This window comes from Saccopteryx bilineata, chromosome 7 (genome assembly GCF_036850765.1).
Source record: "Saccopteryx bilineata isolate mSacBil1 chromosome 7, mSacBil1_pri_phased_curated, whole genome shotgun sequence".
Classification (NCBI taxonomy): Eukaryota; Metazoa; Chordata; class Mammalia; order Chiroptera; family Emballonuridae; genus Saccopteryx; species Saccopteryx bilineata.
In genome coordinates this window covers 90,305,117-90,326,214 of record NC_089496.1, presented here as the reverse complement: position 1 = coordinate 90,326,214, position 21,098 = coordinate 90,305,117, and the positions used below count along the sequence as shown (strand labels likewise).

Here is a 21,098-nt window from a genome sequence, read left to right as displayed (position 1 = left end):
TGACAGAGTTATTTACCATCTCCACCTGCAAGACTAAAGGTCTGAAAATGTTAGAGGAGTAAAATCCAGGGTTTCTACTGAAGGGACAGAGATCTTCCCAGGGAACCCCCGGAACAGCCCAGGGGGAGATTTACCTTTCAATTTTCTCGACCAGCCGTGCAACCACCTATCTCATGACCCTGGGCCAATTACTTTACTACTCTAAGCATTCATTACTTCTATCAGCATTGCCCAGAGGCCCCCCGAGGCAGTCATTTCTGCAATAACAGGCCCCTGTAGTCAAAGACTGCTACTGTCCCTTTTGGACATTCAGGATGCAGGCCCTCTCGCTCTCCCGTTAAGCCTCTGAAGAGTCCCAGAGTTAAGAAGCCTGTTCGACCCTGAATCTGCTACATTTTGAATAGCACAGACTCTTTGTTACTGAACTCTCTTGCTTTCAGAGCATCATCTCTACATTGGCTTTGAGCCTCCATATTCTGCCTTCCATTTCTCCCTCACCAGCATTGTTAATCTGCTATGAAACCACCAATACTCCATCTTCTAGAGAGGGTGGGCCCAGTCAGCCAGGCACGGGACAGAGGCACACAGCCTAGCCCCTGGAGTCTCCTTTTCCCAAGTTTCTCTGAACATCTGTGCAATCTCAGATAAAGGGATGATTTTCCTCACAAATTCTCCCTACACTTGAAATTGAGGGCACAAGCGATAAATTAATCTTTCACTTTATATACGGGGCAGAAGTTGGAAATGGGTGTGTCCAACATAATGACAAAGTTTTGAGGGAGTGAAAAAGGTCTGCCATGATTAAAACCCCACCACTAGACCTGTTTAAGTTAAAAGAGAGAGAGAGAGAGAGAGAGAAGTCTGTCATTGGAGAAGCACTTTTTTTTTGGGGGGGAGCACTTTTGAAGGGTATTGTTGGGAGTGACACTTAAGTAGTGGAATAGTCAGCGTTAATTACTTATGAAAACTGGAGAATCGTCATAGCTAGTTGAATTTCCTAATAGTATTTTTACCTTTTTACCCCAGGATCTAACTTTAAATCTCCCATGCAAGATCCTATAACATTAAGGAATTATTGTCCATTGTTTAGGGTCTGATATGGTAGGATGGTTATTTTAAGGAAAAGAATCCATTTATTTCTTAGAAATTGAAATGGAACTATTTATGATTCAAATAATTTCACTAAGGATGAATGGAAATGAAAGTGGATAGAGATAAAACAGGACTGGCCATGTGGCCTGACCTGAGGTGGTACAGTGGATAAAGTGTCAACCTGGTACACTGAGGTTGCTGGTTCAAACCCCTGGGCTTGCCTGGTGAAGGCGCATATGGTGGTTGATGCTCCCTGCTCCTCCCCCTTCTCTCTCTATCTCTTCTCTAAAATGAATTTTTTTTTAAACTTTTTTTTTTTTTTTCATTTTTTTCTGAAGCTGGAAACGGGGAGAGACAGTCAGACAGACTCCTGCATGCGCCCGACTGGGATCCACCCAGCACGCCTACCAGGGGCGACGCTCTGCCCACCAGGGGGCGATGCTCTGCCCATCCTGGGTGTCGCCATATTGCGACCAGAGCCACTCTAGCGCGTGAGGCAGAGGCCACAAAGCCATCCCCAGCCCCCGGGCCATCTTTGCTCCAATGGAGCCTTGGCTGCGGGAGGGGAAGAGAGAGACAGAGAGGAAAGCGCGGTGGAGGGGTGGAGAAGCAAATGGGCGCTTCTCCTGTGTGCCCTGGCCGGGAATCGAACCCGGGTCCTCCGCACGCTAGGCCGACGCTCTACCGCTGAGCCAACCGGCCAGGGCTAAACTTTTTTTAAAAGCCTGACCAGGCGGTGACACAGTGGATAGAGCGTCAGACTGGGATGCGGAGGACTCAGGTTCGAGACCTCAAGGTCGCCAGCTTGAGCACGGGCTCACCTCGTTTGAGCAAGGTTCACCAGCTTGAGCCCAAGCTCGCTAGCTTGAGCAAGGGGTCACTCCGAGGGGTCACTTGGTCTGCTATAGCCCCCCCCCTGGCCAAGGCACATATGAGAAATCAATCAATGAACTAAGGAACCACAACATAGAATTGATGTTTCTCATCTCTCTCCCTTCCTGCCTGTCCCTATCTGTCCCTCTCTCTGACTCTCTCTGTCTCTGCCACACACACACACACAAAAAAAAAAAGTAAAAAAAGAAAAAAAAAAAAAAAGGCCTGACCTGTGGTGGCGCAGTGGATAAAGCGTCGACCTGGAAATGCTGAGGTCGCCGGTTCAAAACCCTGGGCTTGCCTGGTCAAGGCACATATGGGAGTTGATGCTTCCAGCTCCTCCCCCTTCTCTGTCTCTGTCTCTCCTCTCTGTCTCTCCCTCTCCTCTCTAAAATGAATAAATTAAAAAAAAAAAGTGGCCATTACAATAAATTGCTAGAGTTGGTAATGAGATGGGTACATAAGTTAATTCTCTTTGTCTTTATTAAAAGAGCTAAGGGAGCACCAAAAGCTCAAGTGACAAAAGAAAAAAACAGATATATTGGATTTTGTCGAAATTAAAGCTATATACTTCAAAAGATTCCATCCAAAAAGTGATAAAGCAGCATAGAATGGGAGGAAATATTTGCTAATCATTTCTCTGACAGGGACTCATTAGGCTTAACTATAGGATTCTTCAGAGGCTTAACTACAGAGTACATCAATCTTGAATCTCCAAAAGAGATGGCAGACTTCTTTAACCACAGGGACTTCTTATTGTAGAAATGGCTGCCCTGGGCAATGCTGATAGAATGAATGAATACTCAGAAAGGTAAAGCAACTGGCCTAGGGTCATGCAAATAGGAGGTAGCCAGAGCCCTGAAACTAGTTGAAAAGAAAATCTCCCCACAGGTAGGCAGTCACTGGGGTTCCCTGGGATGATGCCCTTCCCTTCAGTCAGATGAAGGACTTCAAAACAGGCCAAAAATCAAAAGAGGTATTTCTCCAAAGAAGATATACAAATGGCCAATAAGAATATGAAAAGATGTTCAACCACTAGTTATTAGGAAAATATAAATTAAAACCAAAGGGAAATACTGATGCAGACCCACGAGGCTGGTTATGATATAAAAGACAGACAACAAGGGTTGGAGAGGATGTGGAGGAATTGAAACCCTCATACATTGTTAGTGGGGATGTAAAATGATACAGTTGCTATAGAAAATAGTGCCACAGTTCCTCAAAAGTTAAACATAGAGCCTGACCAGGCAGTGGTGCAGTGGATAGAGCGTAGGACTGGGACGCAGAGGTCACTGGCTTGAGCATGGGATCATAGACATGACCCCACGGTCGCTGGCTTGAGCCCAAAGGTCACTGACTTGAAGCCCAAGGTCACTGCCTTGAGCCCAAGGCTGCTGGCTTGAGCCCAAGGCTGCTGGCTTGAGCAAGGGGTCACTCGCTATGCTGTAGCTCCCTGGTCAAGGCACATATGAGAAAGCAATCAATGAAAAACTAAGGAGGCACAACAAAGAATTGATGCTTCTCATCTCTCCCTTTCTGCCTGTCTGTCCCTCTCTCTGACTCCTCTGTCAAAAAAGAAAAAGGAAAAAAAAGTTAAACATAGAGTGATCATACAATAGTGATATACCTAGCAATCTACTTCTAAGTATATACCCAAGAGAATGAAAACTATGTCCACATAAAAACTTGTATACCAATTTTCCTTAGAAGCATTATTCATAATAGCCCCAAAATGAAAACAGTCCAAATATCCATCAACTGATGAATAGATAAATAACATGGGTTATACCCATACAATGGAATATTAATCAGCCATAAAAAGAAATGAAGGCCCTGACTGGTTGGCTTAGTGGATAGAGCATCAGCCTGGCATGTGGATGTCCGGGTTTGATCCCTGATCAGGACACAGGTGAGAAGCTACCATCTGCTTCTCTTCCCTTCCTCCTTCCCCTTCTCTTTCTCCCCCTCTTGCAGCCAGTGACTCACTGGTTCAAGTGCTGGCCCTGGACGCTGAGGATAGCTCAGTTGGTCTAAGCCAGGGGTACCCAAACTTTTTACACAGGGGGCCAGTTCACTGTCCCTCAGACCGTTGGAGGGCCGGACTATAAAAAAACCTATGAAGAAATCCCTATGCACACTGCACATATCTTATTTTAAAGTAAAAAAACAAAACGGGAACAAATACAAAATCTAAAATAAAGAACAAGTAAATTTAAATCAACAAACTGACCAGTATTTCAACGGGAACTATGGGCCTGCTTTTGGCTAATGAGATGGTCAATGTCCAGTTCCATATTTGTCACTGCTAGCCGTAACAAGTGATATGATGCGCTTCCTGAGCCGTGACGCGTGTGTCCCGCGTCACCGGAAGTAATACTGTACGTGAGCGACGCTGCGCTTTGTGGCGCTGCCACATATAGAGCTCCTCTCACTGACCACCAATGAAAGAGGTGCTCCCTCCGGAAGTGCTGTGGGTGCGGATAGATGGCCTCAGGGGGCTGCATGCAACCCAAGGGCCATAGTTTGGGGACCCCTGGTCTAAGCAGTGGCCTCAAGCACTGAGGATAGCTCGGTTGATTCAAGCATCGGCCCTAGATGGGGATTGCTGGGTGGATCCTGGTTGTGGTGCATATGGGAATCTGTTTCTCTATCTCCTTCTCACTTAAAAAATTTTTTATTTACTGATTTTTAGAGAGAGAGGAAGGGAGAGACAGAAAAAATGAAACATCAATTTTACTGTTCCACTTATTCATGCCATCACTGGTCAATTCTTTATTTATTTATTTATTTATTTATTCATTTTAGAGAGGAGAGAGAGAAGGGGGGAGGAGCTGGAAGCATCAACTCCCATATGTGCCTTGACCAGGCAACCTCAGCATTTCCAGGTTGACACTTTATCCACTGCGCCACCACAGGTCAGGCACTGGTCAATTCTTGTATGTGCCCTTGAACCCGCAACCTCAGCATGTCGTGACGACGCTTTAACCCACTGAGTCACCCAGCCAGGATCAATACAGCATTTCTCTTTAGGGTGATAAAAATGTTCTGAAACCAGATAGTGGTGGTAGTGATCCAACCTCGTCAATATATTAAGACCACTGAATTGTTCGCTCTAAAAGGATGATTTTTATGGTATCTGAATTAAGCTGTTATTACAAAAACAAAAACCTAAAAATCAGCCTCAGAAACCATCTTCACCTCAGAATAGGAAGTACCAAATGGAGGCTGGGGTCAGGTGTCAAGAGGCCCCAAAGAATACCTCACCTCAGTACAGTACATGGTGTTCTGAGAAAAGACAGATCTGCATGTGGTCTAGCACTGTGGTCGGGAACGATGGCAACCACAACTCCCACACTCAAGACAACAGCACACTTCCTTGCTGGTGGTAACCCCTCAGTCTTTTCTCTACTCAAGAGAGCACAATGATGTGCAAATCAGATTAACAGTATATGTTCTAATTTACCTGCCCTAAGAATAATTCTGTACTTTATAATTGGAAAACAGTTACTGGAAAAACACTTCTCATCTGATTGCCAAGTCTGATGATATGGAAAGTGATGTGTATGCCTTCTGGACTAGGAGTTAACCAAATATATAAATATTTTTTAAATTCCTATTATTATTATTATTATAATCTAGCTCAACTTCAGAAAGAAACAAATACAACATTTACCAGACAAAAACTTGGACACAATGTATGTTCATCTATAAAGGAATGGTAAAATAAATCATAGTCTAAAGCAGTAACATATAGGCATTTAAAAACCATCAGAGATATAATGCAGCATGGAAGTCTACAACATATTAAGGTTTAAAAAAGTGAATGTTGTGCCTGACCAGGCGGTGGTGCAGTGGATAGAGCATCCGATTGGGATGCGAAGGACCCAGGTTCGAAACCCCGAGGTCGCCAGCTTGAGCGAGGGCTCATCTGGATTAAGCAAAAAAGCTCACTAGCTTGGACCCAAGGTCGCTGACCCAAGGCCCACGGTCAAGGCACATATGAGAAAGCAATCAATGAACAACTAAGGTGTCACAACGAAAAACTAATGATTGATGCTTCTCATCTCTCTCCGTTCCTGTCTGTCCCTATCTATCCCTCTCTCTGACTCTCTGTCACTATAAAAAAAAAAAAAAAAAAAAAAGTGAATGTTGTAAAATACTGCATATAGCCCTGGCTGAATGGCTCACTTGGTTGGAGCATTGTCCTGCAATGCAGAGGTGGCTGGTTCAGTCCTTGGCCAAGGCACATACAGAAACAGATTGATGCTTCTGTCTTCCCCTTACCCCCTTTCCTCTCTCTGGATTCAATAAAAATAAAAGATTAAAAATAGAAAAAGATAAAGACAAAAAAAGGCAACAGAGAACATTAAAAAAAGTACTGCATATAAATTATTCCATTTTTTTAAATGAAAGAAAATAAAGAACCCTACACATACCACCAATTTTACATTTATATATAGTAGTTATATATATGTATGTATATACAATGGCACCTTGAGATACGAACAGACCAACATACAAATTTTTTAAGATACAAGCTGCGACTCGGTCTGTATTTTTGTTCGAGATCTGAGTGAAATTCCAAAATATGAGTCGTGATTCAGGAAGTTGCCACTAGTTGATGCGTTGGCGCATGGGTCCAATATCGACAGTTTGATATATGAGTTGACTGACTTACGAGCTTGGTTACAGAACAAATTAAATTCGTATCTCAAGGTACCACTGTATACATATGTATATATAAAGTCTACCAGAAAGTTCTGTCCGTTTCTATCACAACAAGTTTTGACATGTAAGCACATGTTTATTTGGCGCATATGTGCCTCTCTATTTTTATCACTTAATGTATACATACTGACGTAGCAAATTAACTAAAACAAAGTTGATTCACGTTAGTCTTATGTGTGAAGCAATAGTGTACCCATGGCTACTGATAAAGTTCATTTACGCCACTGTAATTTTTACGAATTTCAACAAGGAAGAAATGCTACAGAAGCATGTAGAAATTTATTGAAAGTGTTTGGTGAAGGTCCAGTTTCTGATAGGACATGCAGAAGATGGTTCGAAACAGGTGATTTCGACCTTTCTGATAAGCCACGTTCTGGGCGACCATCTTTGATCGATGACGATGTTGTTAAGACCATGTTGGAGCAAGATCCTTTTCTGACAACATCGGAGATCGCAGAAAGGCTTAATTCAGCTCAGCAAACCATTTCGGACCATATTCGGAAGATAGGATTGGTGTGGAAATATTCAAGATGGGTGCCATATGAATTAAGTCAGAAGAATTTGTATTTTGTTTTATTCCAAAAACGGACAGAACTTTCCAGTAGACCTTATATATATACACATATGTACATGTATATACATGTACATATCAATAAATGTATATATGAATTTTATTATTGCAGGATAGGGCATAATTAGGTTTACAGCTGCAATACGAATAAATAATACAGCCCTGGTCAGTGTCACAATGAATAGAGTGTTGTCCTGGAGCACTGATGTTGCAGGCTTGAGCCCAGGGTCACCGGCTTAATCCCAAAGGCACTGATTAGAGCCCCAGTCAGGGCACATATGAGAAGCAATCAATGGCACAACTATGTGGAACAATGAGTTGGTGCTTTTCTTTCTCTCTCAAAAAATTAATATAATTAATAAATAAGACAAGAATAAACTGTGCTTCGTGTACTCATAACTGTAAACCTACTTTTTGCTCTACTCTGTATATCTATAAATAGGCAGCATAAGCAGAAAAACCACCAAAAAATACACTCCAGACCACAGACTTTCACTTTTTACTCTAAGCATTGCTGTATTTCTGTGTTATTTACCATTGTTACAAGCATGCGTCATTTTGTCTAATTAAAAACTGATGCGGTCTGACCAGGCGGTGGCGCAGTGGATAGAGCGTTGGACTGGGATGCGGAGGACCCAGGTTCGAGACCCCGAGGTCGCCAGCTTGAGCGCGGGCTCATCTGGTTTGAGCAAAGCTCATCAGCTTGGACCCAAGGTCGCTGGCTTGACCAAGGGGTTACTCGGTCTGCTGAAGGCCCATGGTCAAGGCACATATGAGAAAGCAATCAATGAACAACTAAGGTGTTGCAACGAAAAACTAATGACTGATGCTTCTCATCTCTCTCTGTTCCTGTCTGTCCCTATCTATCCCTCTCTCTGACTCTGTCTCTGTAAAAAAAATAAAAATAAATAAAATAAAAAAACTGATTTGAACAGGTAAAAGATACCTTAAAGCTCAAATAAGAGCAGCAGTGCCCTGGCCAGGTAGATCAGCTGGTTAGAGCATCATCCTAATATGCCAAGGTTATGGGTTTACTCCCTAATCAGAGCACATACAAGAATCAACCAATGAATGTATAAATAAGTGGAATAAAAAATCAATTTCTCTCTCTCTCCCTCTGCTCTGCTAAAATCAATAAATAAATGAAAAGTTAAAAAAAATAAAAGGAGCAGCAGCAATGGAAACATAGTGAACCTTGGTGGACCTTGTGCCAAGTCAGATTGGTGCCAGTTTTCTTCCTTCCCCAGCCCCTGCAAGTATAGCAAGAGGATCTGCATATTTAAAAACAAAAGTCTCGCCTGACCTGTGGTGGCGCAGTGGATAAAGCGTCAACCTGGAAACACTGAGGTTGCCGGTTCAAAACCCTGGCTTGCCTGGTCAAGGCACATATGGGAGTTGATGCTTCCTGCTCCTCCCCCTTCTCTCTCTCTCTCTCCCCACTCTTTAAAATGAATAAAAAAATAAAAATAAAAAATAAAAACAAAAGTCTCAAAAAAAAAAAAGTACACAGGATGAACTTCTCATACTATTCCAGTCCTAAAGAGCTACAGTGCTCCAACATCCCAGTATAAAAAGCCAAATATTAACTTTCTCACCTAAATAAACCACTAGGAGGGATAATGTGATCTGATTGATAAGCAGAGCTATAGTGTTTTTTGTTTTTTTAAGTGAGAGAAGGGGAGATAGTGAGAAAGAATCCAGCATGGGCCCTGGCCAGTTGGCTCAGTGGTAGAGCGTCGGCCTGGCGTGCAGGAGTCCCAGGTTCAACTCCCAGCCAGGGCACACAGGAGAAGCGCCCATCTGCTTCTCCACCCCTCCCCCCTCCTTCCTCTCTGTCTCTCTCTTCCCCTCCCACAGCGAGGCTCCATTGGAACAAAGATGGCCCGGGCGCTGGGGATGGCTCCTCAGCCTCTGCCCCAGGCACTGGAGTGGCTCTGGTCGCAACAGAGCGACGCCCCGGAGGGGCAGAGCATCGCCCCCTGGTGGGCAGAGCGTTGCCCCCTGGTGGGCGTGCCGGGTGGATCCTGGTCGGGCGCATGCAGGAGTCTGGCTGTCTCTCCCCGTTTCCAGCTTCGGAAAAATACAAAAAATAAAAATAAAAAAAAGAATCCAGCATGTGACCGAACCAGGATCCACCAAGCAACCCCCATCTTGGGCTGATGCTCAAATCAACTGAGCTATTTTTAACACCTGAGACTGATGCACTCACACCAATGGAGCTATCCTCAGAGTCCGGGGCCAACGCTCGAACCAGTGGAGCCACTGGCTACAGGAGGAGAAGAGGGAGAGGAGGGGGAGAGGGTGGGGAAAAAAGCAGATGGTCACTTCTCTTATGTGCCCTGACCAGGAATTGAACCTGGGACATCCATATGCCAGGCCAACGCTCTATCCAGTCAGCCAACCAGCCAGGACCCAGAGCTGTGGTTTCTTTTGTTGTTTCTATGTTAGGTTGGTCTTTAATACAACTGGAGTGAAACTGCTAAGGTTAGGTGAGGAAGGTAACTTAGGAAATAGCAAACACAAAAGCATGTAGAATTTTTTTTTTTTTGGATTTTTTTTTTTGCATTTTTCCGAAGCTGGAAACAGGGAGAGACAGTCAGACAGAATCCCACATGCGCCTGACCGGGATCCACCCGGCACACCCACCAGGGGCGATGCTCTGCCCATCCTGGGCGTCGCCATGTTGCGACCAGAGCCACTCTAGTGCCTGAGGCAGAGGCCATAGAGCCATCCCCAGCACCCGGGCCATCTTTGCTCCAATGGAGCCTTGGCTGCGGGAGGGGAAGAGAGACAGGGAGGAAGGCGCGGCGGAGGGGTGGAGAAGCAAATGGGCGCTTCTCCTGTGTGCCCTGGCCGGGAATCGAACCCGGGTCCTCTGCACGCTAGGCCAACGCTCTACCGCTGAGCCAACCGGCCAGGGCCAGCATGTAGAATTTTTAAAAATATGAATATTTTCTCCAAGAATGGATGCCTCTGATCTGCAGGAATGTGTAATAAAACTGTTACAACATAAGATGTCTTGCTTGATATTTAAAAATGAAAACAGACATGTTTTTATAACTTCACTCTAGGTCCCACCCTTCCCAGCCACAAATATTCTTGCAACCTCTTATGTTCACTTTTACCTCTTCCAAAACAAATTTAAATTAAATTCTTTAAAACACCTAAGATTGTGAATCAAAAGTTAGCTGTGGCCTGACCTGTGGTGGCGCAGTGGATAAAGCGTCAACCTGGAAATGCTGAGGTCGCCGGTTCGAAACCCTGGGCTTGCCTGGTCAAGGCACATATGGGAATTGATGCTTCCAGCTCCTTCCCCCTTCTCTTTCTCTGTCTCTCCTCTCTGTCTCTCTGTCTCTCTCTCTCTCTGTCTCTCCCTCTCCTCTCTAAAATGAATAAAAAAACCCAAAAAACAAAAAACTAAGAAAAAAAATTAAAAAAAAAAAAAGTTAGCTGTGGCCCTCTGAGGGTGATGATGGCACCAGGAACAGTAGATTCATACCCAGCTCATCTGTTTTCCCACAGAAGCAAGTATGGAAAAAAGAAAACCAAAAGTAAATAAATCAAGGCTCTGGGAATGTAGCTGAGTGAGAGCACTGCAGAAACCCAGTCCATGCAAGACTGGCGATCTACAAGTCTGGGAGAATGACCTACTTTAATTCCCACACTGGGAAAGCCCAGAATTGTATCAACAAGCCACAGAATTCAATAGGATGAGATATGTTTCCTCTCTCCTTATTTCCCAGATTGCAATGTTCTGGATTTATTTGTATTTCTTTGTTTGTAGTTTCCACAGTTTTCAGCCAGACTTTGCTCCACCTAGTGGAAATACAAAGGATGATCCAAAACGGAGGTGCCCACAGCCAGACATCGGCCTGTCTGTTGTATGCCACTGAGTAGACAAGTCACCACAACCAGTGTACTGTCACTACTCCGTCACTCAGTGGCTTCTCTTACTGTTTCTTAAGTTATAGTGGGATTGGTGACATTGGTAATGTGCACAACACAGGTTGTAGGATAATAAATAAACCCATATCATGTACCACTTGGGTGGGTCCTAATGGCCCCTCAAGCATTAGTCCTAACAGTTTAAGGCAGAAGAGAAAAGAGGCCCTCCTTGGGCATATGGTGAGGCTGAGAACACCTAATAGTTTCTTCAGGCTGAGCATGTGTGAGAACAAACGAACATCCGTGAGGTCAAAAAATAAGAGTGAAGCCAAGACTTGGAATGGAGAGAGGAAAAAGTTCTAAGAACATGACTCAGTTCAGATTGGTTATGGGACCATGAAGGACACTGAGAAAGAAACTGGCCATCAGCTTCACTGGGGCGAAAACAAACATGTTCTTCAAATAAAACCACAAAGGCAGACCAAGGCAAGGGAAAAGAAAGTTCAAGACTGGGTGACTAAGGGCTCACCTGCTTACTAAACCACATACTAAAAAAATGTGCTTGTTTTCAAATTGTTTTTGATGTTGGCCCTGAGGCAGATTACTGTCAGTTGAGGCCCCAGGCGCAGAAGAAAATATTGGGCCCCTTAAAAAAAAAGAAAGACAGGGAAGATCAAAATATATGTTAACCATATTTTTAAATAAATAAAAAATATTATGTACTTTTAATGTGAAAATTGCACATATGAAATCAAACTGGTGTCATTAGAAAAAAAGTATAAAGTTGGGGTTCTGCGAGGCCCTTCAGAAGTTGGGGCCCAGGGCGCACGCCCAGAGTGCCCGCCGTTAAATTCGCCTCTGTTTTGGCCGACAAAGCAGGCTGACTGGTAACATGTCAACAATTCTGAGAGTAAGCAAGATTCAGGATGTTAAAGCTTTAAACCAGGGGTCAGGAACCTATGGCTCGCCAGCCAGATGTGGTTCTTTTGATGGCTGCATCTGGCTCGCAAATCTTTAATAAAAAAAAATGTTAAAAATATAAAACATTCTCATGTATTACAATCCATTCATTTCCTACCGCTCATGTTCATGGTTGCGGGTGGCTGGAGCCAATCACAGCTGTCCTTGGAACAACACTAAATTTTTATTGGATAATGTGTAATGTACATGGGTTGTTGTATGGCTTTCACGGAATTACATTTTAAAATATGTGGCGTTCATGGCCTCTCGGTCAAAAAGGTTCCCGAACCCTGCTTTAAACTGTCCCACCCAAATCTTGCTGTGAGAGGATATTTCGTACACTTCAAATGCTATGCTCTCTCTTCATAGGAAGGCTGACTTGAAACCCTGGGATAAGGAGCAGGATCTGATAAGAAACCAGGGTTTCTCCTTCACACTGCTCACATTTGAGGCCAGACAATTCTTTGTTGGGGGTAGTCTACCCTGCACATTGTAGGATGTTTAATAGCATCCTTGGTATTCACTCACTAGATGCCAGGGACACTCCCAAGTTGTAACAAACCAGAAAACAAATATGTCTCCAGACACTGACAAGTGTCCTCTGGAAGGTGCAAAACTGACCCCACCTGAGAACCACTACTCTAAACACCTAAGTTCTCCATGAAAATTTACCTACATATAGCTAAAGCTCACAGCGACAAACCTACACTCAGTGGTAGAACGGAATAAAGTAAATCACTTTCAAACTGCGGTTCCCAAACTTAGTTTGGAAGGTAACACTTATCAACCACAAGGTACTCTGAGGACCACCAATAATAGTAGTGACAATTATTCTATTTAATAACCATTAAATATATTCCAAGAGCCTTACATATATCTTTTTTCTTCACAACAAACCAATTAGGTTTATTACTTTTATTTATTTATTATTCCCATTTTATAGTTAGAGAAACTAAAGCACAGAGGTTAAGTAATTTGCTCAAGAATAGTAAAAATTGCCTTACCAGGCGGTGGCGCAGTAGATAGAGCGTCAGACTTGGATGTGGAAGACCCAGGTTCGAGACCCTGAGGTCGCCAGCTTGAGTGTGGGCTCATCTGATTTGAGCAAAAATTCACCAGCTTGGACCCAAGGTCGCTGGCTCAAGCAAGGGGTTACTCGGTCTGCTGAAGGTCCACGGTCAAGGCACATATGAGAAAGCAATCAATGAACAACTAAGGTGTCGCAATGCGCAACGAAAATCTAATGATTGATGCTTCTCATTTGTCCATTCCTGTCTGTCTGTCCCTGTATATCCCTCACTCTGACTGTCTCTGTAAAAAAAAAAAAATAGTAAGAATCAGGTTTGGAACTCCGGGGGTCTGCCCCCAGAGCTCATGACCTCACCACTATGTTAGACTATACTCCATCCCCCCACTGGAAAGCTGCTTGACCTACATTGTCTCATATATAGTTAGTACCACCTGTAGCTATTTCATTTAAGTTGATTAAAATTAAATATCATGCCACCTTGGAAACAGTCTGGCAGTTTCTCAAAAGATTACATATAGCATATAGAGTTACTGTATGACCCAGCAATTCCACTGTTAGGTACATACATACCTAAGAGAAATGAAAATACATGTCTACACAAAAACATGTACATGATTGTTCATAGCAACTTTATTCATAATAACCCAGAGGTGGAAACAACCCAAATGGCTGTCAATTGATGGACAAATAAAATGTGGTATATTTATACAACTGACTATTAATCAGCCATAAAAAGGAGCAAAATATTGATACATGCAATGATATACTGGCCAACATTGATAAAACTTAAATACATTATGCTAAGTGAAAGAAGCCAGTCATACAGGACCACATATTACATGACTCCATTTATATAGAAAGTCCAGACGAGGCAAATTCATAGAGAGAGAAAGATTAGTGGTGGTCAGGGACTTGGGGAAGAAGGGGTGAAATGGGGAAGGACTGCTAATTGCTACAGGGTTTCTTTATGTGGTGATTGAACATGTTCTAAAATTAGATAGTACTGATGGCCACACCACTCTGTGACTTACTAAAAAGACATTTTATGTACACTTTAAAAGGGTGAATCTTTTGGCATGTTAATTATATCTCAAGAAAGTTGATACAAAAATTAATGGGCCCTGGCCAGTTTGCTCAGTGGTAGAGCGTTGGCCCAGCGTGTGAATGTCCCAGGTTCAATTCCCAGTCAGGATACACAGGAGAAGCACCCATCTGGTCAGGGCACATACAAGAGTCAACCAACGAATCAACAAATTGATGTTTCTCTCTTTCTCTCCTCTTCCTTTCTCTCTATAATATCAATAATTTTTTTTTTCTTTTCATTTTTCTGAAGCTGGAAACAGGGAGAGACAGTCAGACAGACTCCCTCATGCGCCCGACCGGGATCCACCCGGCACGCCCACCAGGGGCGACGCTCTGCCCACCAGGGGGCGATGCTCTGCCCATCTTGGGCATCGCCATGTTGCGACCAGAGCCACTCTAACGCCTGAGGCAGAGGCCACAGAGCCATCCCCAGCGCCCAGGCCATCCTTGCTCCAATGGAGCCCTGGCTGCGGGAGGGGAAGAGAGAGACAGAGAGGAAAGCGCGGCAGAGGGGTGGAGAAGCAAATGGGCGCTTCTCCTGTGTGCCCTGGCCGGGAATCGAACCCGGGTCCTCTGCACGCTAGGCCGACGCTCTACCGCTGAGCCAACCGGCCAGGGCTCAATAATTTTTTTTAAAAGGGCTTCCAGCCCTGGCCGTTGCTCAGCAGTAGAGCATCGACCCAGCGTGTGGAAGTTCTGGGTTCAATTCCCAGTCAGGGCACATAGGAGAAGTGCCCATCTGCTTCTCTACCCTTCCCCCTCTCTTTTCTCTCTATCTCTCTCTTCCTGCAGCCAAGGCTACATTGGAGCAAAGTTGGCCCAGGTTCTGAGGATGGCCTCCACCTCAGGTGCTAGAATGGCTCTGGTTGCAACAGAGCAATGCCCCAGATGGGCAGAGCATCGCCCCCTAGTGAGCATGCCGGGTGGATCCTGGTCAAGTGCATGTGGGAGTCTGTCTCTCTGCCTCCATGCTTCTCACTTCAGAAAAATACAAAGAAGAGGGGGAGGCTTCTGGACTGAAAACTGAGGCAATGAAGGTAAGTAATGGTGGGGATGGGGGCTAATGGGTATACTATTGAGGGATGGGGAAAAAATAGGAGCTAGAGCCCCCATCCAACTCAAAGTTTTAAGCATGGCAGAGGAAAAACAATGACTGCATCTGTAGAGATTTGTGCCCAGGCCATTGGCTGAGTCACTTTATGGAAAAAGACTTTTTTACTAAATCTATATTTTAAATTATATACTCAAGTTTTTCTGGTTAAGCCTAACCAAAAATAGAAAAAAAAGTAACTCTGTGTATCTCAATCATAATTTAACTGGAAAACACAAATGCCAAGGCCTTACTATTTGGAGATCTTACTGCATTTTTACTCTTTATGGATTCAAGGACTCATATCTTGAGTTGCAGTGACCTATAGGACAGTTAAGTCTAAGTTCCTAATCACAGAAGTGAGCTATGCTAATGAACTTTCCTGGGCCAGGCTGGCAAAGAAATGGCTGTTCCAGTGCAGATCTATTAAGAGAGAAAGCAAGCCACCTAATATCATGTATTTTTAATATTAAATGCATATAAAAAAGGCCCTAGCCAGGTAGCTCAGTTGGTTAGAGCACTGTCCCGACATACCAACACTGGGGTTCAATACCTGGTCAGGGCACATATAAGAATCAACCAAAGCCCTGGCCAGTTGGCTCAGTGGTAGAGCGTTGGCCTGGCGTGCAGGAGTACCGGGTTCGATTCCCGGCCAGGACACACAGTAGAAGCGCCCATCTGCTTCTCCACCCCTCCCCCTCTCCTTCCTCTCTGTCTCTCTCTTCTCCTCCCGCAGCCAAGGCTCCATTGGAGCAAAGATGGCCCGGGTGCTTAAGGATGGCTCTGTGGCCTCTGCCTCAGGCGCTAGAATGGCTCTGGATGTAATGGAGCGAAGCCCCAGAGGGGCAGAGCATTGCCCCCTGGTGGACATGCCAGGTGGATCCCAGTCGGGCGCATGCAGGAGTCTGTCTGACTGCCTCCCCGTTTCCAGCTTCGGAAAAATGAAAAAACAACAACAACAAAAAGAATCAACTAATGACTGCATGAGTAAGTGGAGCAGTGAACTGGTATCCCTCTCTCTGTCTCTTTCTCTCCGTCTTTCTCCCTTTCTCTAAAAATCAATTAATAAAATAATTTTTTTAAATACATATAAAAAAAGGTTGTACTTGACAGAGCCATTTCGGGGGTGTGGGGGGAATGCAATGAGGTACCCCTATTTCAACATGGAATGAGTTCAGAGTGTGTTCTCAATTCAGAGTTAGCTGAAAGTAACTTGTTGAAATAAGGACAGTGAGTACCTGAACTAGGTCCTATGCCAAAATGGTCTGATTTTTTTTTTTTTTACTGATTTCTACAAGCTAAAAAAATCAACAAAAACCAAGCCAAAGACCAAATTGGCTAAATTGTGGCAGATTTTAGAGTTAATAATTATATAATAGCTTCTATTCCAAAGGTTAAAATTCAAAACACAAACCTCACTATAGCTATCTAGTATTCTCTGACAGAGAAACAGGGGTATTAGGTGGAGGTGGGAGTGTACAGGGGAGGGGTCAGGAAGAGGGAGAGGAGCATTACAAAAGCCTTCCCTTCTCTGCAGGAACTGTAACCACATAATAGCTGCCAGTCAGTGCCAGCATCCATCCAAATGGAACAAAGTACAAAAGCCACCCTGTCCCCAAAATAAGTATTGGAAGTGCCAGAGAAATGATAAGAAAATGGCCTGTGCTCAACAAACTGCAGTTAGGACACGACATTGAAGATCCCCTCCCACATCTTCCAGCCACTTTCCAGGCTTGCGTGACATGGTCAGGAGCCTCCACTTGCCATCCTTCCTCCTGCTAAAGACATGGACGTTTCCCACTGTTGACTGGGAGGTCCACCACTGCTCTCCATCCTGGTGAAGCAGTCCACAGGCCCTGGGCACCCACCTCCAAAGACTCCAATGTTCCTAAATCAACCCTCTAGCAGTGTTATTTATTAGTTATAGATAACAGCCTACAGAGATACAAAAACAGATAAGTGCAAAGGAAAAACAAGTTTGTTCTCTGTTGTTCTGTCAGTATTTGTACTTAATTTTACCAGTCCAAAGGGTTATAACTTTTCTAACAGACTAAAAAATTTATTTCTCCCGCTAGTTTGATTTTAACCCCAACAAAACCTAAAACAGAAGGGGTTCAGATTCAGTCTTACAAAAAGGAATATGCTGGCCCAGAAAATGAGCTCTATTCCTTTTATGTGTTATTTCTAATATACATAAATATGTATATTCTGAAGGGAAAAATATAGGACATTTCAACAGATAAATGAATAAACAAATTGTGCTACAGCTATACAATGGAGTATTATTCAGCCATTAAATAAGTAATAAATAAAGTCCTGTTTAATGCTACAACAAGGATGAACCTCAAAAATATTATGCTAAGGAAAAGAAGCCAGGCACAAAAGGTGACATTGTAGGGTTGCATTTATATGAAATATTCTGAATAGGCAAATCCATAGACAGCAGATTGGTGGTCGTCAGGGGCTGCGGGAAGGAGGGCACAGGGAGGAGTTGCTTAACCCTTAGGGGGGTTTCCTTTTCAGGTGATGAAAATGTTTTGAAATTAGATAGAGGTGATGGTTGCACAACATTGTGAATATACTAAATGCCACTGAACTTTTCACTTTAAAGTAGTTAAGTTTTAAATAGTTTGTATGTGAATTTCATCCTATTTAAAATTTTTAAATAAAGGATACTAATGGGCAAAACAAAGTATGTGAATAGGCAGCCAATGAACTCCTAGAGAAAATATAAGTATTTTTGCTGGGGTTGTGCTTCTACTCTTGATCACAATGCAAAGTTCAAGTGCTAAGCTGTATGGGCTCTGCCATTGTGTGTGTGTTCTTCTAAAAGACAGGGAAGGGGAGAGAAAGTGAAGAAAATAGAATGGTAAAGCCTTGCTAAACACAAGGGAAGGAGGCGTGATTACCCCTAGTGCACCCCACCCAACTTGACACCAGGAGTTATCGCTCCCATTAGGTTTCGAAATGCCACCCGGAGCTGGAATCAACACAAGCCAGCTTCTCTGCTTGAATAAAAAGCAAGCCACCCAGCAAGAAAAGCTGGGGTGCTCCAATTGCTGCCCATATTGGCATCAGCACCATCGTTTGCTCAAAAGCCGTAGGCTGGCCCAGATCAGCGTCAGCTACGGTCTCTCCCAAGCCAGCCAACATAACAGTAAGAGCTTATTACAGCTCACGTGTGTCCTCCTCCTGAGGGGTCCCATCTACTTCATCCCACCTGCCTTCCAAGAGTCCTGACTCCAACCACTTAACTCCAACACGATTAAAAATGGTGCCCTGAGAACTTGACCCTGAAATAAATATCGTCTCCGCCACTCCACCCTCTCAGACTAGCTCAGCAGCGCACGTAGCCCGACCCGCACAGATGTCCGCGCGGCATCGCTGCCTTGGAGGCTTGCTCCGCGGTAGGACACGAATGCACCCCACACGCCCCAGCTTGGCACCCCTATCCAGTAAGTCATTCCAGCCCACCTGACCTAACTGCCCTGCGTCTGAAAGGCCCCGCAGTCGTTTGATACCATGTCTCTGCCACCTCCGTGACACCAAAACAGGTGTCCCTCAGCTAAACACCGACGCCCCCTTAGATACTGTCCACTCCACGCATGGGTGTCCCTCTCGGGACCCCTCAACTCTTGGCAAAGATACTCCTTCAGCCCCCTTCAGCTAGCAGCAAGGCCGTTTCCAGCCCCCTCCAGCCAGGCCTCGACGACCCCCAGGCCCCGAGCCTGGCCCGGACACCCCCTCCCCCTTACCTGCGGGGGTTCAGCCCTGGCTGACAGGGGGCTGGGCAGCGCCTGGAGGAGCAGGAGCGCCATGCCACCCAGAATCCTTCTCCTCTCCATCCCCCTCCTGCTCCTGCTCCTCCGCCACGGCGCCGCCACCACCCTCCTCCTCCTCCCTCTCCTCCTCTTTCCTCTTCTTCCTTCTTCCCTTCTTTTCTTGTTTCGCTCTCCCCTCCCGCTTCCGGCCCTGCTCCACCCCAGCCAAAACACCCTCCCAGATACTAGGGAGGTTCTCCAGTTCCAGCGCTTCATTGGCCTATGCCCTTCGTCCATTGATCAAAATAGCTGTCGATCAAATTAAAGTTCCGCCCTACTTTGAGGTCCCGCCCCGTGAAGACGGAAAACCGGAGGGTTTCAGCCAATGAAAAGTAGGAGGAAGCTGGGACATCTTGAATGCTGCAAGGCGGAGTAAAAGTAGAGTGGTAGAAGTGGCTCCATTGAGAGGGCGGGGCCACCTGGAACGTGTAGTATTTAAAAGTTCAATTCGGATATAGCCATCTTGAGTGTGGCGGAAGTATTAGATTTCCAGAGTTGAGCAAAGGGGAAAGCTTTGGTAATTCTAAATGGTGTTGGCAAAAATAATAATTTTTTTTAGAAGGTTACTGGGCGCTGCTAAGGAATGAAACTACAATATAAAAAATCTTTTGGTCATGGCTGGTTGGCTCAGTGGTTGAGCGTGGCCTGGCGTGCGAGAGTCCTGGATTCGATTCCCGGCCAGGGCACACAGGAGAAGCGCCCACAGGCTTCTCCACCCTTCCCCCTCTCCTTCCTCTCTGTGTCTCTCTTTCCCTCCCACAGCCAAGGCTCCATTGGAGCAAAGTTGGCCCCATCGCTGAGGATGGCTCCATGGCCTCTGCCTCAGGCGCTAGAATGGCTCTGGTTGCAACGGGCGACGCCCCACATGGACAGAGCATCGCCCCCTGGTGGGCGTGCCGGGTGGATCCCGGGCGGGCGGACGCACGCAGGAGTCTGACTGCCTCCCCGTTTCCAGCTTCAGAAAAATACAAAAAAAAAAAAATCTTTTGAGGCCCTGGCCGGGTAGCTAAGTTTGTTAGAGGGTCTTTCCAACTCTACGGTTGCAGGTTCCATCCCGGGTCAGTGCACAAACAAGAATCAAATAAATGCATAAATAAGGGAAACAACAAACCAATGTTTCTCTCTCGAATCAATTTTTTTAAGTTTCAATAAAAAAAATTTTTTTGTATCTTTTGTCTTGAAACACAGCCCCAGTACTTGGGTCCCTTTCCTGGCCTCAAACTGCCCAAGCAGTAGTGTGGGTCCACTTGAATTCCCTAGGAGACAGAATCGTTACCAGAGCTTTGTCACTTCTTTCAAGTTCCAGATACAAAATTCTATTGACTCTAGCTCTGAGATCCACCCCAATTGCTTCAATCAATTTTCTTATCTTCTGCTTAAATAAAAATGGTTTCTTTTCACACACCACAGCTCTACCACACAAAAAAACAAACATTATTGCCTCATGGCTTTCCTTCTTAAAATACTTCTATTACCTACAGGATATATAGTCCAAACTTTTTTTTTTTTTTTTTTACAGAGACAGAGAGAGAGATAGATAGGGACAGACAGGAATGGAGAGAGATGAGAAGCATCAATCATTAGTTTTTTTCCTTGCGACACCTTAGTTGTTCATTGATTGCTTTCTTATATGTGCCTTGACCATGGGGCTACAGCAGACCGAGTGACCCTTGCTCGAGCCAGCGACCTTGGGCTCAAGTTGGTAAGCCTTGCTCAAACCAGATGAATCTGCATTCAAGCTGGCAACCTCAAGGTCTTGAACCTGGGTCCTCCGCATCCCAGTCCGACGCTCTATCCACTGCGCTACCACCTGGTCAGGCAGTCCAAACTTCTTAATATGGTCCTGTGTCCTGGTTCCTACATACTTCTCCTTATCTCACTTGCCACCCACACATTGGGCTCACACTGAACAATTAAGAGATCCACAATGTGCTGTGCTATATACTACACTTAACTTCATTTTCA

The 21,098-nt window shown here is 44.7% G+C and overlaps 1 protein-coding gene across 1 annotated transcript in view; it reads right to left on the bottom strand.

Moving 5' to 3' along the window:
- The window catches only part of WBP1L (WW domain binding protein 1 like), a 74,790-nt gene extending 55,528 nt beyond the window's left edge, over nt 1–19,262 (bottom strand). Inside the window, exon 1 of the mRNA XM_066240296.1 lies at nt 19,068–19,262. Within this exon, the coding sequence (XP_066096393.1) occupies nt 19,068–19,157 (90 nt within the window). The 5' untranslated portion in view covers nt 19,158–19,262. The remainder of the gene's footprint in view (nt 1–19,067) is intronic.
- Between the last annotated feature and the right edge of the window lie 1,836 nt (nt 19,263–21,098).